This window comes from Gossypium hirsutum, chromosome D12, assembly GCF_007990345.1.
Source record: "Gossypium hirsutum isolate 1008001.06 chromosome D12, Gossypium_hirsutum_v2.1, whole genome shotgun sequence".
In the NCBI taxonomy this organism is placed as follows: domain Eukaryota; kingdom Viridiplantae; phylum Streptophyta; class Magnoliopsida; order Malvales; family Malvaceae; genus Gossypium; species Gossypium hirsutum.
The window spans coordinates 40,295,370-40,308,651 of NC_053448.1; the positions used below are offsets into that span (position 1 = coordinate 40,295,370).

A 13,282-nucleotide genomic window follows, 5' to 3' on the forward strand; every position below is an offset into this window, starting at 1 on the left:
GTGAAATTGCTCTCCATGTCATCACATATCTCACTACTAATTCAATTTAAACCTTTACTACTTTAAATTTTCTCACTTTGACCCCAATACTTTGTAAAATCTTATAATTTAGTCTATACCTCGTTTAATATCTCCCAATACATCAATCTTTTAAATATTCTTCGATCCCCTACTCCCTTCTCCATTAACACTTGTAAATCACCACTTATTTAAAAAAAATTGACTCGTTCCCATTCAAAACTATATAGTTACAACCAAGTAGCTTCCAAGGATGTGATTTAAAAAAAAATTCCCTCAACGTCACGACGTCAACTCGATAATTTTAAATTTTTTACATTTTAGTCCTTAAACAACATCAGTTCTTCATAAGAACTTTCGTAAGCTCGGTTATAACCTGATGTTATTAAATAGCATATTGTAATTAAGCAATAAGCATAATGGCATGCGTAAATTGTTTATTTGATATGCAAGTGAAATTGTAGTTGCATAAAAATCCAATCAAATATATACGAAAATCTAATCTAAATGTAAATGAGATAATTTTTTTAGTTAAAATACTACTATTCAAATTTATTACATTGATTGAATTATTGATAAAGTGTAGAGAATTGGCATAAAAATCTTTAAATGATGTTAATTCCGGGTTTGATTTGGAACACTTCATGAAAAAATTTAATGAAAATTTAAATAAATTAAATATTTAGTATTGATCGAATATAATGAACAGCAAATTCTCAATGACAACCAAAACTAGGTTAAGGTTTTGAGTTTCGACCAAATGTAGAAAGATTCTTCACCATGTATTAATGTTAGATGAAAAATAAATAAATAACCAATTTAGTTTTATCTTTCTAAAACGTTTGTATTTGGTCCCATTTTCACCAAAAGAATTATTATACTTCCTTCATTTTTATATTTCATTATAGAAAAAATCTGTTCAACTTTTTAGTTTTGCTTAAAATTAATCACTACTTCACTTGAAGTAGTCTCGTTTCTTTGCAATTGTGCATAAGAGCGAGTTTATTGGTGTGTAAGGTATTGAACCTATGCTCGCTTTGAAATTTCTATCTATCTCCTCCTCCATTGGAGACAGATTGTTGAGAGAAAGTTTTCTTTTTCCTATAAATTTGAGAAATGTATTAGTAAAAGGAAGTCACAAGTCCAAAAGTAACTCGAGAAAGTAGAAAATAGAATAAACAATCTCAAAGCATTCTTGTAAGAAAAACACTACAAAGAAGTAAGTCCTACAAAACTACATAAAACATCTTTAGAGTGTCGTTGTGTAGGTAAAGTTTGCAAGGTGAATGTCATTTGCAGTGGCAGAGCCAAGAGGGGTAGGCAGGGGCCCCGACCCTCTTAAAATGGAAAATTTTACATTTAGCCCTTTTATAAGTTATAAAATTTTAAATTAAAAATGGTAAAATTGCACTTTAGCTCCTAAAAATAATAAAAATTTGATTTATCCTTTAAAATTTTGATTTAATTTCATAAATGAAGTAATAAACAATCTCAAAGCATTGCTGTAAAAAAAACACCACAAAGAAGCAAGTCCTACAAAATTACATAAAACATCTCTAGAGTGTCGCTGTATAGGTAAAGTTTGGAAGGTGAATGTCATTTGCAGTGACGGAGCTAAGAGGGGCAGGCAGGGGCCTTGACTTACCCCTAAAATAGAAAATTTTCAGTTAGGCCCTTTATAAGTTATAAAATTTTAAATTAGTAATGGTGAAATTACATTTTATAGAAAATTACACTTTAGCCCTCCAAAATAATAAAAGTTTGATTTGTTTATTAAAATAGTGAAATTACATTTTTACTATTGTAAAAATATACAATTTAATTCCACAAAAAAAAATTCTGGCTCTGCTACCGGTCATTTGTTTCTCATGTATGGAAGAAACTTGATGAACCCAACAATTGTTCTTCAACCTCCACTTTCTATTCTAATTCCTATATCCTTTGGCCTCATCGAACATTTAAAAGCTAACACAAGCTTTTTTTTTTCTTGAAGGCTATAAGAGAAAAAACAAGAGCAACTTTCAAAAATGAAAGTTTTTACAACCGTATTTATAGAGTTATTGATAGGTAATTAAAATTTAAAGATAATTATTATTTAATTTTAAAATTATAATTTTAATAGATTTATGATTATTGAAAGTAAAAAGATAATTAATGTTAAAATAAGTTTATATAAAAATAGCTAAAATAGTTTTATTCAAATTATCTTTATTATTTAATTAAATATTTAACTAAATTTTAAAAATAATTTTATGGATAAGATATAAATAAATATTCAAGTTAAATCAAATTGGTAAATCATCTAATTAATTTTTATTTTATTAAATATTTATCTAAATTTTAAAATTTTCAACTATCTAATTAAAATTAGACTTGTTCATGGATTGGGTTGGTCAAGTAAAAAATTTAGGTTTGTTTTCTAAGCCTAGGCTCGACCCAACCTGAAATATGGGTTTAAAATTTTGCTCAAGCTTGTCCCAAATAAAAATGCTAAAACTTGAGCCCGACCCGCCCGTATTAAAATTTTTTATATAAAAATAAACTTAAAAGATATAATATATCAAATGCACTAAATACATTAAAATAAATGTTTCTCAACAAATTGAAAAAATATTAAAAAAATATGTTTAAATAACACTAATAAAACAAGAGTTATATAATATCCAAATAATATCAACAAAATAATAGCAATATAATAGCGAAATGATAGCAAAACAATAAAAAAATGGTAAAATAATAAAAAACAACAACGGTTTTTTTTTTTTGCAAATTCAGGTTAGGCCTAGTTGGGCTCGGGCCAAAAAAAGCTTACCTGAAAATAGGTCTTATTTTGTTGTCAAAACTCATTTTTTTGGTCTATATTTTTATCCAAATCCTCTCACCTCTCGAGTCCGGCCTGGCATATGGACAAGTCTAATTAAAATTACAACTTAATATTTAAAATTATTATCTATTAAAATTTTCAAGATTGCTTTTAATTTTTTTTAAATGTAAATGTGCTTTTTGAAACATAAATGAAAAATTATAAAATTTACCTTTAAAAAATTATAAAATTAAATAAAAAAATAGATGCCTGTTATTATAATTTTAGTGTTTATATATATCTTATTCTATTATATATATAATCTAATATAATTATCAAAACATTTTAAAAAATTAAATATTAAAAAAATTCAATTCAAATTTTTTAAACATTTCATCAAACACCTTAATTTAAAAATTCTTTTGTGTTGCAGATTGAATTTTAACTCGATTAATATGAATATTATTGTCAATGCAAGAGGATATGGGTTCGAGTATGTTGAAGCGCATTATCCTCCTATTTATGGATTGAGGATGAGCTATAGTTAGTTCTAAGTATTGTGTCAAAAGAAACATATATGATCGGACCCTATAATGGGAATATTAAGAAAAAAAATCTCTTCTGTGTTTGATATTTTTTTATATGGGTATATAAATAAAATCATGAAGATAAGGATAAATATGTATATCCAATTTTAAAACTAAATAACAAATATCTAGTTTAAATTTTTTTTAAATTTGTATAAACACAAATTATTTCAAATTCATAAATAAAAAAATAAAAAAAAACAACAGAATGTATATTAATATAGACAATATTTTAGATCAATATGATAAAGATATCTGATTGGCTCAAAAACTTATATGCATGACAAGTACTATTATATTAATAAATTTAACGGTTAGATTGTTAAAATATTACTCATATAAAAGTTACGGAATGGTGTAAAACTTGTATAAGTGAATCTCTCCCCATAAATCACTAACAGAATTTGTATCACAAATTTATAAATATCTAAGAAAAAAGATTTCATGTATAAATTTTCATTAGTTAAAATATTCACAAAAATATTTATAAGGAAAGAAGGTTGCTTCAACTCAAGATCTAAAGAGAATTAATTGTGTTGATTTTGAATCTCTCACCAAATAAGACTATTAATGAGAAAAAGCTTTAAAGAAAACTAATAAAAACAATCTAATAGTTAGATTATATTTTAAAGAAAGCCGATGGTTTCAGATCTATCACTAACTAAGACTTCTAACGAGGTTCGAATCACGATGCTTCTCAAATATTAACGAGTTTTATTTTTACTATACTTTAAAAGATACGAATTGTTACCCACTTGTGAGATTTAAAAAACTTATAAAAAAGTATTTGAAAATTTCTCAAACTTTATTTCCTCAAAAACTTTTATTATTCTTGAGATTTTAAATTACCAAACTATCCCCTCAACCCATGGTTATTAATTAACCAAAGGTTAACCAATCATGACAAATAGCTAGTATAAAATAAAGGGTTTGGGGGTGGGGGACTGTTTGAAACCCTACTCAAAAACTTGCCCATACTTTTTTTCTCTCCTATATATATATTTAACACATTCATTATTCACCCCCAAAGAGTTTTTTTTCTTTAAAGATTTGAAAAAAACAAACCCAAAGAGAGAGAAGAAAAATAGCAAAAAGAGAGGGGCTTAATAAAAAACCCTAAAAAGAAAAGGGTAGAAAAAAAGTAGCAAAAGAGAGAATTTGAGGGGTGAAAAAGAAAAAAAACCCCAAAGGCAAAGGGAGTCTAAAGGGAGGGGCTATCGAAAATCCTTGCTTATTTTCACACCCCAAAGGGGCCAAAAGGAAAAAATATAATACTGGTATGTTTATTTTTCAATTTTCTCTCTTTATTTTTGAAATTTTTTGTTTAATTAGTCTAAATTTTTATAAGATAAATTCAAAATTGTTTGAGAATCTTGGATTTTCTATTCAAGGGTTTGTATCTGTAAAACCTTGTAATTTAGCCCCTGAAGAAAAGTTCTAAATCCTTTTTTCCTCTTTTCGCTCCATCTGCAATTAAGAGAAAGTGAGAGAAAGCGCGGGACAAACCAAAATTCACAAATCAAAACCCTAGATGATTAATTTTCATTTTTTTCCGCCAAAAAATTGATAGCATGCAAGACCCCAGATGTTTAGTTGGTATTTAAAATCTAAATATTTCAGTTGTGAGTTTTTTTTTTAAGTTTGTTTTTATTTCGTTTTGGTCCCCCAAAATTTTATTTATTTTGCGTTTTTGGTGAAAGAATGAATGATTATACAAATATACAAAGAATTATTTGTTTTTAGGTTTTGAATTCGAAATCCATGGCAGGGTGGTCTATGAGAGCTGATGGTCTTCACTAGATTGCGCTAAAACCCTAGAAAAACTCGAGCCAGCTTTGGTCGATCTCGATCCCTTTTCTGAAGGATTGTTTTGAAATCTGAACCTGATAAGATTAGGTTCTGGTTTAACAAGTTTCTTGGGTTGTTTTTAAAAGAGGTTTGTGCCCAAGGTTGCTATCGGCCTCTTCCTCCATTGCTTGCAGATGGGCAACCTGTGGATTTGTTTAAGCTTTTCTTGGTTGTAAGTGAGAATGGTGGGTACAATGCTGTTTCAAACAGTGGGTTATGGGATTTGGTTGCTAAAGAATCTGGGTTTGATTTAAATGTGGCTTCATCGCTTAAGTTAGTTTATGTTAAGTACTTAGTTTCATTAGAGAGATGGTTGGAACAATTTTTTCAAAGTGAAGACTCGAAGATTGAATCGAATTGTAGTGGTCATTTGATGGAGTTGGGAGCTGAGCTTAAAGGGTTTTTGTTGGAATCGAAGAAGAAAGTTATGGAATATTCACAAGTTGAGGAGAGTATAGTGGCAGGGTCAGATGGAGGAGATAAATGTGTAAAAGGGGAGGAATCTATGCGTATCGATTTGACAAAGAGGGTTTTACGTTATGAGGAAGTTGAAAATTTGCAGAATGATGATGATCTCAAGAGTACGTTGGTTGAAAATTTGCAGAATGATGATGATCTAAAGAGTACAGTGGTTGATTCGGAGTGTGAAAAGAGGTTCATTTTAATCGATGTAGATGATATGCCTTCCGATATGGCGAAAAGTGCAACCAACTCAATGTGTAACGAGGATGAGGATTGTGTTGAATGTAAGCAATACACGGATATTGTTGATGACGATGATGTTATGATATTAGATTCAAACAGCATTAAGGAAAACTTTTCATCTCATAAGAGAAAACGGGATTCTACATGGGAAATGCTTAATTGGGTTAACGAGGTTGCAAAGGATCCTTGTGCTTTGGTGGTTGGTTCATTACCAGAGAGTTCAAAATGGACGGCTTATGGGAGTGAAGAACTTTGGAAGCAGGTTTTATTGTTTCGGGAAGCTGCCTTTGGCAGAAAGGATGATAGTTCAAGTGCTGGCCAGTCCAATTTGCAGGTACGTATCACCCTTTTCTAAGCTTGCCTGCATTTTATTCATTAATTCAAGCTAGATGTTAATTTACTTATCACCTGTTCCTTTTATTGTTTATTTTGTTAATTGATCTTAGAATAATTTATATCATTCTTAAATTTCAATTTCATTGAATGCTGTGGTGGTAGTTTGCTTGAAAATGCTCCATTATTCATTTTTACTTCCTTGTGATTAATAAGATCAGCTGCATGCCATCCATCTTGGTGCTAGAAAAGGAAAGTAGCAAAATTAGCCATTGTTGATAAAAGTACTGAGAGGCCCTTATATTATGAGTCAGATTGTATTTTGCACATCTACTAATGAGTAAATTAGTCCATGTAACTTAGATTAAATAGCAAACTGGTTCTATTAAAAATTTCTTTTATTTCTACTTTTAAAAATTGGTTCATGTACGTCAACATGAAATGCAGGTGGCACGTCACGTGTAACTGTTTCACCAATTTTTAACTGTAAGAATTGATGAAATTTTAATAGAAATGATCAGTTTGCCTTTTATTCTAACGTTTAAAGATTAATTTATTCATTTTTTTAATAAATAGTGCAAAATTTAATTTGACTCTTAGTAAGGGGCCTCTGTGTTACTTTTAACATGATTGTTCTAAACATATCTATTCATCACTCTGTATGTCCTTAGATTTAGGTTGTTTCTGTGAGTCATATTTCATCACATTCATTCAGGGGTGAGCATTTGATAGAATTAAGTGAAAATTTTTTGAGTTAATCGAGTTGATTAGTCCTATTTTATCATCCTAACTCGATTTGAATTTTTTTTGAATTGAGTCGAATGAAATTGTTTGAGTTAAATTAAAAAATTAAACATGTTAAATTTGCTCATTTTTTTGATTAGTCTTATTTCTATCAATTTGCTCATTTTCAAACTTGACAAGGACAAAAAGATATTTACATCAATCTGTTATTTGAATTATTCGATTTATTTGAATTGTAAAATTCAACTCAATTAATTTGAATAACTCAATTCAATTAACTCGAAATTCGAATTTATTTTTTGATTTGTTCAAATCGAATCGAGTTTTGTTCACTTTTCATTTAGTCTCATTTTGTCTCTCTACTTGAATGCGCGGTGTAATTAAAAATAGTGGCGAGCCTTGTAGTAGAGAGAATAAAATCAATAATGAACTTTGTTGTATGGATTAAAATCAATAATGAACTTTGTTGTATGGATGCAAACATAGTGGTTGCGGTGAAATGAGAAAGAAAATGACCATTAATTTATAATTAAAATATTTTTACCTATGTTATCTATGCTAGATTAACTTGCTTCACTATATGGGTGACAAAAAAATTCTTATGCTTCAACAAAAAAATTCTTATGCTTCATACATATTTTGTAAAAAATAAAAATTATAAATTTTCATGTAACTTTGTTAAATTATTTATGGTTTTATTTAGGGTTGAGCAAAACTCGATCTAATTCAAAAAAGTTGATTTTTTTTTAAATTTTGTATTATTCGAATTATTCGAGTCAATTCGAATAAGTAATTCGAGTTTCGAGTTTGAATCGAGTTGAATTTTACAATTCGAATAATAGATTGGTATAAATACCTTTTTGGTCTCTGTCAAGTTTAAAAATGAGCATATTGGTTTCTCTCAACAAAAATTATAAAATAATTCAAAATAATTTTCAAAAATTTAAAATGATTTTTAAAATTCAAAATATTTATAAAAATTTCAAAATAAATTCTAAAAAATATATGAAGTTAAAAAATTAAAAATTTTCTAAAATAATAATTTTGGGATCTAAATAAATTAATTAATAGTTCAACTTTATCATAGTATTTTTTTTTATTATTTTGCTTTAAAAAGGTTTTCAAAAATATATGGTTTTAAATTTATATGCTCTAACATGAAATTAGTTATACTGAAATCGTTTTTTTTTTAAATTTAACTTGAACAATTTCACTCGACTCGATTCGAAAAATTTCAAATCGATTTAGGATGATCGTCAACTCGATTAATTTGAAATTTTTTCACTCGATTCGATCGAATGTTCACCCCTAATTTTATTTATTTATTTTGAGTGAAATTGTTTTTATGGGAGTGGATGGTTATTTTAAAAATAGTAAAATTTTTAGGATGAAGTTTTTTCTAAAAGGTTATTAAGTTCTTTTAAGATATTGTATAAAATATTCTTAATTTAATGTTTTTATATGTTTAAATTTCGTTCTACTCACAATTTAATTTTTCCATTTTAATATAGTATATATTACATTATTTATTGTATGTTATTTTTAAACAAACCATTGTATTCTAAATTTGTTGTTTTCACATGCTTACTTGTGTGATAGAATTTCTAATATACTTGTAAGTTTTTAAATTATTGATGGTTTTATTTATTTTGAGTGAAATTGTTTTCATGGAAGTGGATAATTATTTTTAAAAATAGTAAAATTTTTAGGATGAAGTTTCTTTCTAAAAGATTATTAAGTTCTTTTAAGATATCGTAAAACATGTGTTTAAATTTTATTTTATTCCTAATTTAATCTAACTTTTTCATTCTAATATTTTACATATTGCATGTGTTATTATTAATTAGTTTCAAATCATACGTTATTGTATGTTATTTTTAAACACACCCTTTATTTTAAATACGTAACTTTTACATGCATACGTGTGTGATAGAATTGATCGTATATAAGTTTTTTTTAAAATTATTGATGGTTTTATTTTTTATTTTGAGTGAAATTGTTTTTATGGGAGTGGATGGTTATTTTAAAAATTGAAAAAAAATTAAGATTGAAGCTTGAAGCTCTTTTTTTTTCTAAAAGATTATTAAGTTCTTTTATGATATTATATAAAATATTAAAAGTCACAAACAAACTTTTACAATGATAATTGTTTATATTTAAAAAAAATGGGCTTTTAATGTTTTCATAATTGAGTTGATGATTAGTTAATTTATGACATCAACTCAATCAAGGCTTTTATATATAATATCTATTTATATTATATTTAAATTTTTGATTGAGTTGATGTTACGAGTTAGTCAGACATGTACCAACTTAGTTGAAAAATAACTAAAATAATTTTCTATATATTAAGTTATATTTTTATGAGATTATTATTTTTTCTTTTTATATGAAATTAATAAAAATGATTCATATATAAACTTTTTTTTATATAAATTTTTTACCCAATTCTTAATATAATTTCTCTGATTGAGTTTGGTGTCATGGGTTGGAAACTTACAAAAAAGAACTTATTTTTTGGAAAAATACTAGATAAAGGGTGTAAGTGTTATTTAACATAAAATTTTAAATATCTATACTATTAATTAAACCTTTTATTGAGTTGATGTCACCTATCAACCTGATCCCAACTCAGTTAGGGAATTACTAACAAACCATTGTATTTGCAAAGTAAATTATATGATTATGTGGGTATTTTAATCTTTTTATATTTTTATAATTCAATAAAAAATTATCCATGAGATTTGACATGCATATAAAAAAATTTTCATTTATCATTTGAACTAAAACAATTTTAAATTTTTATATTTGCGTTCTAAATTTTTATTTGAAACTTTAATAACTTATATCTGCGTTCTAAATTTTTATATATTTGTGTATATTAATAATGTTGTTGATTGAATTAGTGTTATAAGTTAACTCGATATTAACTCAAGATTGATGATAAAATAATAAACAATTGTATTCATTTAATATTTTTAGTCTCGTGTGTTTTTTTGTTTAAATTTTGTTTTAAATACATGATTTCCCCGTGCATGTGCGTGTGGTAAGGTTTTTAATTTTCATTAATGATCTTCAAAATTTAGGGCTATTTAATTTATAAAATTACCCATTTCACCTGTAACTTTCCATTTTCTCTCATTTCTAACTTGTATATAACTTCTTTTTTCTTTTCCTTTCTTATTCAGTTCCTCACCCACATTGTTGTATAAGTAGTTTGTCTTTTTTAAAGAAAACCATTGCATTAACTTCTCTCAAATAATTCTTTTTGACATTGAAATTTCTGGCTTTGTGGTCATTCAAAAGCTATGCTACTATTTTTTGGGGATTAAATCTACCACTCATGATTGCAATTTTCCGTTGTACTCTCTAATTTGATTAAAAAAAAATTAGAAGGTAGTATATTTTGTTAGACTCTCACATAATATTCTTTTGTCAAACTTGTGATTGTTTTTTATCGATATTCGAAACTTCTTATGGTAAAATTGCATATCTATTCAAGGATAAGTGGTAAATCAGTATCCCTTTTTCATTTTATTATCAGTTACGGACATGTTTGGCTTTATCATTCTTTTTAATCATAAAAAATTGTCTGCAGGTTGAAGTTTCTTTTAGAATTTATGCATTTTGCAGTCATCTTTTGTGAGATCATTTGAATAACTTACCGGTAGTATTCTTTTTTTCATAGTACTAAATAATGATTGCAGATGGCTTAGTTTGAGTTTGGTTAAAAGGGGTTTTAAATAAGTTTAAGTTGGGCCATATTGTTTGACTTCGGCTTTTCTCGGGGTTTAATTTGACAATTATCCAATTTTCCCGAGCTTGAAATATTACTCTTTGCTTGTGGCTTGTCTCCTTATTAGCCTTCCTATGTAAGATGATGGTTATGTTGATAATGCTATTAGCCAAAACCATGCATATATTTTCCTTGTTGGTTGTGTATTGCGCTATTTATTGGTCTCCATAGACATTTATTTATTTCATTGTGTGCTTACTCTGTAGAAAAACCAGAAGATGCATCCCTTCATGTATGATGACGATAATGGGAAATTCGGGTATAACCTTAGAGAGAGGCTGAGTTGCACAAGGAAAGTCTTTTTTGGGAAAATGACTTCAAAAGGACAGGATCGATCACAACCCTCCTCCTCAGGGAATCATAGTGATTTGGACGGTTCTACGATTGGGATCAGCAAACATTTGCATGGAATTTGTGACTCTGCGACCCCAGGGTCAGTGTTTGATTACGACGTTGACATTCAAGTTCCTATCGGCCCATTATTTCAAGTTGAGGTACCAGAGTGGACAGGGGTAGTTTCAGAAAGTGATTCAAAATGGTTAGGGACTCGTGTTTGGCCATTGGAGAAGAAAGAAAACAGGACCTTTATTGAACTTGATCGTATTGGGAAAGGAAGACCGGATTCATGTGGTTGCCATATTCAAAATTCTATACAATGTGTAAGGTTTCATGTTAGCCAGAAAAGAATGAAAATCAAGCTTGAGCTAGGTTCAGCTTTCAACAAATGGAATTTTGATCAGATGGGTGAATATGTTGCTATTGCTTGGGGTGAAGAAGAAAAGAGCATGTTTTCGTCTATCATAAAGTCAAATTCACCGTCGTTAGACAAATCTTTCTGGGACGAGATCTACAAGTATTTCCGTAACAAAAGTAGGGAAGAACTTGTTTGTTACTATTACAATGCCTTCCTTTTGCAGCGTAGAGCAAACCAAAACCGGACTACTCCGAGCAACATTAATAGCGACGATGAGGAACCCGAAGAAGAATCGGAATCAGTCAGTAAAGGCAGTAAGCGTGAAGCAATTAAGCCATACACCTCCATCTTAATTTCTCCAAAGAAGTCACATAAGAGGACTAGATACTCTTCTTAAAGCAAATATGGGTTATTTATTTATTTATTTCGAGTTTAGGTTGTTTTGGGTTGTGTCGAGGTTTATATAAGTATATCCTTGAGGGTGTACCTTTGAAAAGTGAAGAATTTTAGTGGTCAATGATTTTGTTTAGAGGGGAAGAATTGATCACTCACACTACCTTAAGCTTTCAAGTAGCGTCTATGGATGCTCTTGAAAGTGTTTTTGGTTAATTTTAATCATTGTCCATTTATTATAATTACTACTATATTAGTGACATCAAAAATCAAATACACAGTTATTTGCCATCTTTTATTTTCATTGAGCTTTTTAATGGGTTAAAATAGTATATATGGGAATGGATTTATTTACACATATGTAAAATTAAAGTGTATATTTTTGCACGGTTAATATTTTATGATTTAACTATTGAATTTATTAATATAATTATATTTGTCATTCATATAAAATTTTGAACTGATTCGGTTTCTCTATCATATCGATTTATAATAGTGTATATGTTCATATTTATCGAACAATTTGAAAGTTTTTTACATAAAATAAATTTAATTTACATCAAATTTGACATGCATGATTTATGTGAATAGAATATGAAATATGATGGTTGGATCGTTAAAATAGTAATCGTAAAAAAGCATATAAAAGTGTGTAGAAAAAATTTAGTTTTATACCGGTGTAAGTAAATCACTTCCTTACATGTACAATTGAAAAAATATGAGAAAAAAAATTGAGAAATTGAAAACCGGTTTGAATTGGTGTATCGACAATTTTTAAAATTTTAATTTATAGATTAAAAAACTGTGGTTATTTGACTCAAATTAAAATTTTTATTTATTTATTTTATAAAAATTTTAATTTTTTATAATGTAAACATAAATATTTTATACTTAAAATAATGAAAATAACTTGAGATATTATAAAAAAATATTTCTTAACGATATCATATTAGTTTTGATTTATAAATTTTTTATATAACAATATTTAAAGAAAAAATTTTCATATAATTTCTTTAGTCAATTATATTGGAATACAAAAGAAACATCTTAGAATATATTTTCAATTATTATAAATACTCAAAAATCATGTTTTCAATACGATTTGACTTAAAATAGTGAAAATATTTTTAAATTGATCCGAAGTCATTTTAAAGAGTTTAAAAATGTTTTTAAAGCATTGAAGTAGTTAACTAAGTATCGACACATGATCCTTAAGTATCAACACCTCTTAGGTCAGTATTCACAAGTCTTTTTAAAAGGTAAAGTATTGATGCCTAGTCCTTAAGTATAGATATCATCACTCAGTATCGATATCTTGAGAGATTAGTAACTATAATCTTTTTTGAAAGAGTAAAGTACCA

At 27.5% G+C, this 13,282-nt stretch overlaps 1 protein-coding gene across 1 annotated transcript; it reads left to right on the forward strand.

Annotated features, from left to right (window-relative positions):
• The first annotated feature begins 5,169 nt into the window (after positions 1-5,169).
• Positions 5,170-12,212, forward strand: LOC107945943 (AT-rich interactive domain-containing protein 1). The gene is made up of 3 exons (XM_041107994.1): positions 5,170-5,177; positions 5,272-6,295; positions 11,041-12,212. Exons 1-3 carry the CDS (start codon positions 5,170-5,172, stop codon positions 11,923-11,925), a joined length of 1,917 nt encoding a protein of 638 aa, XP_040963928.1. The 3' UTR covers positions 11,926-12,212.
• The last annotated feature ends 1,070 nt before the right edge of the window (positions 12,213-13,282 follow it).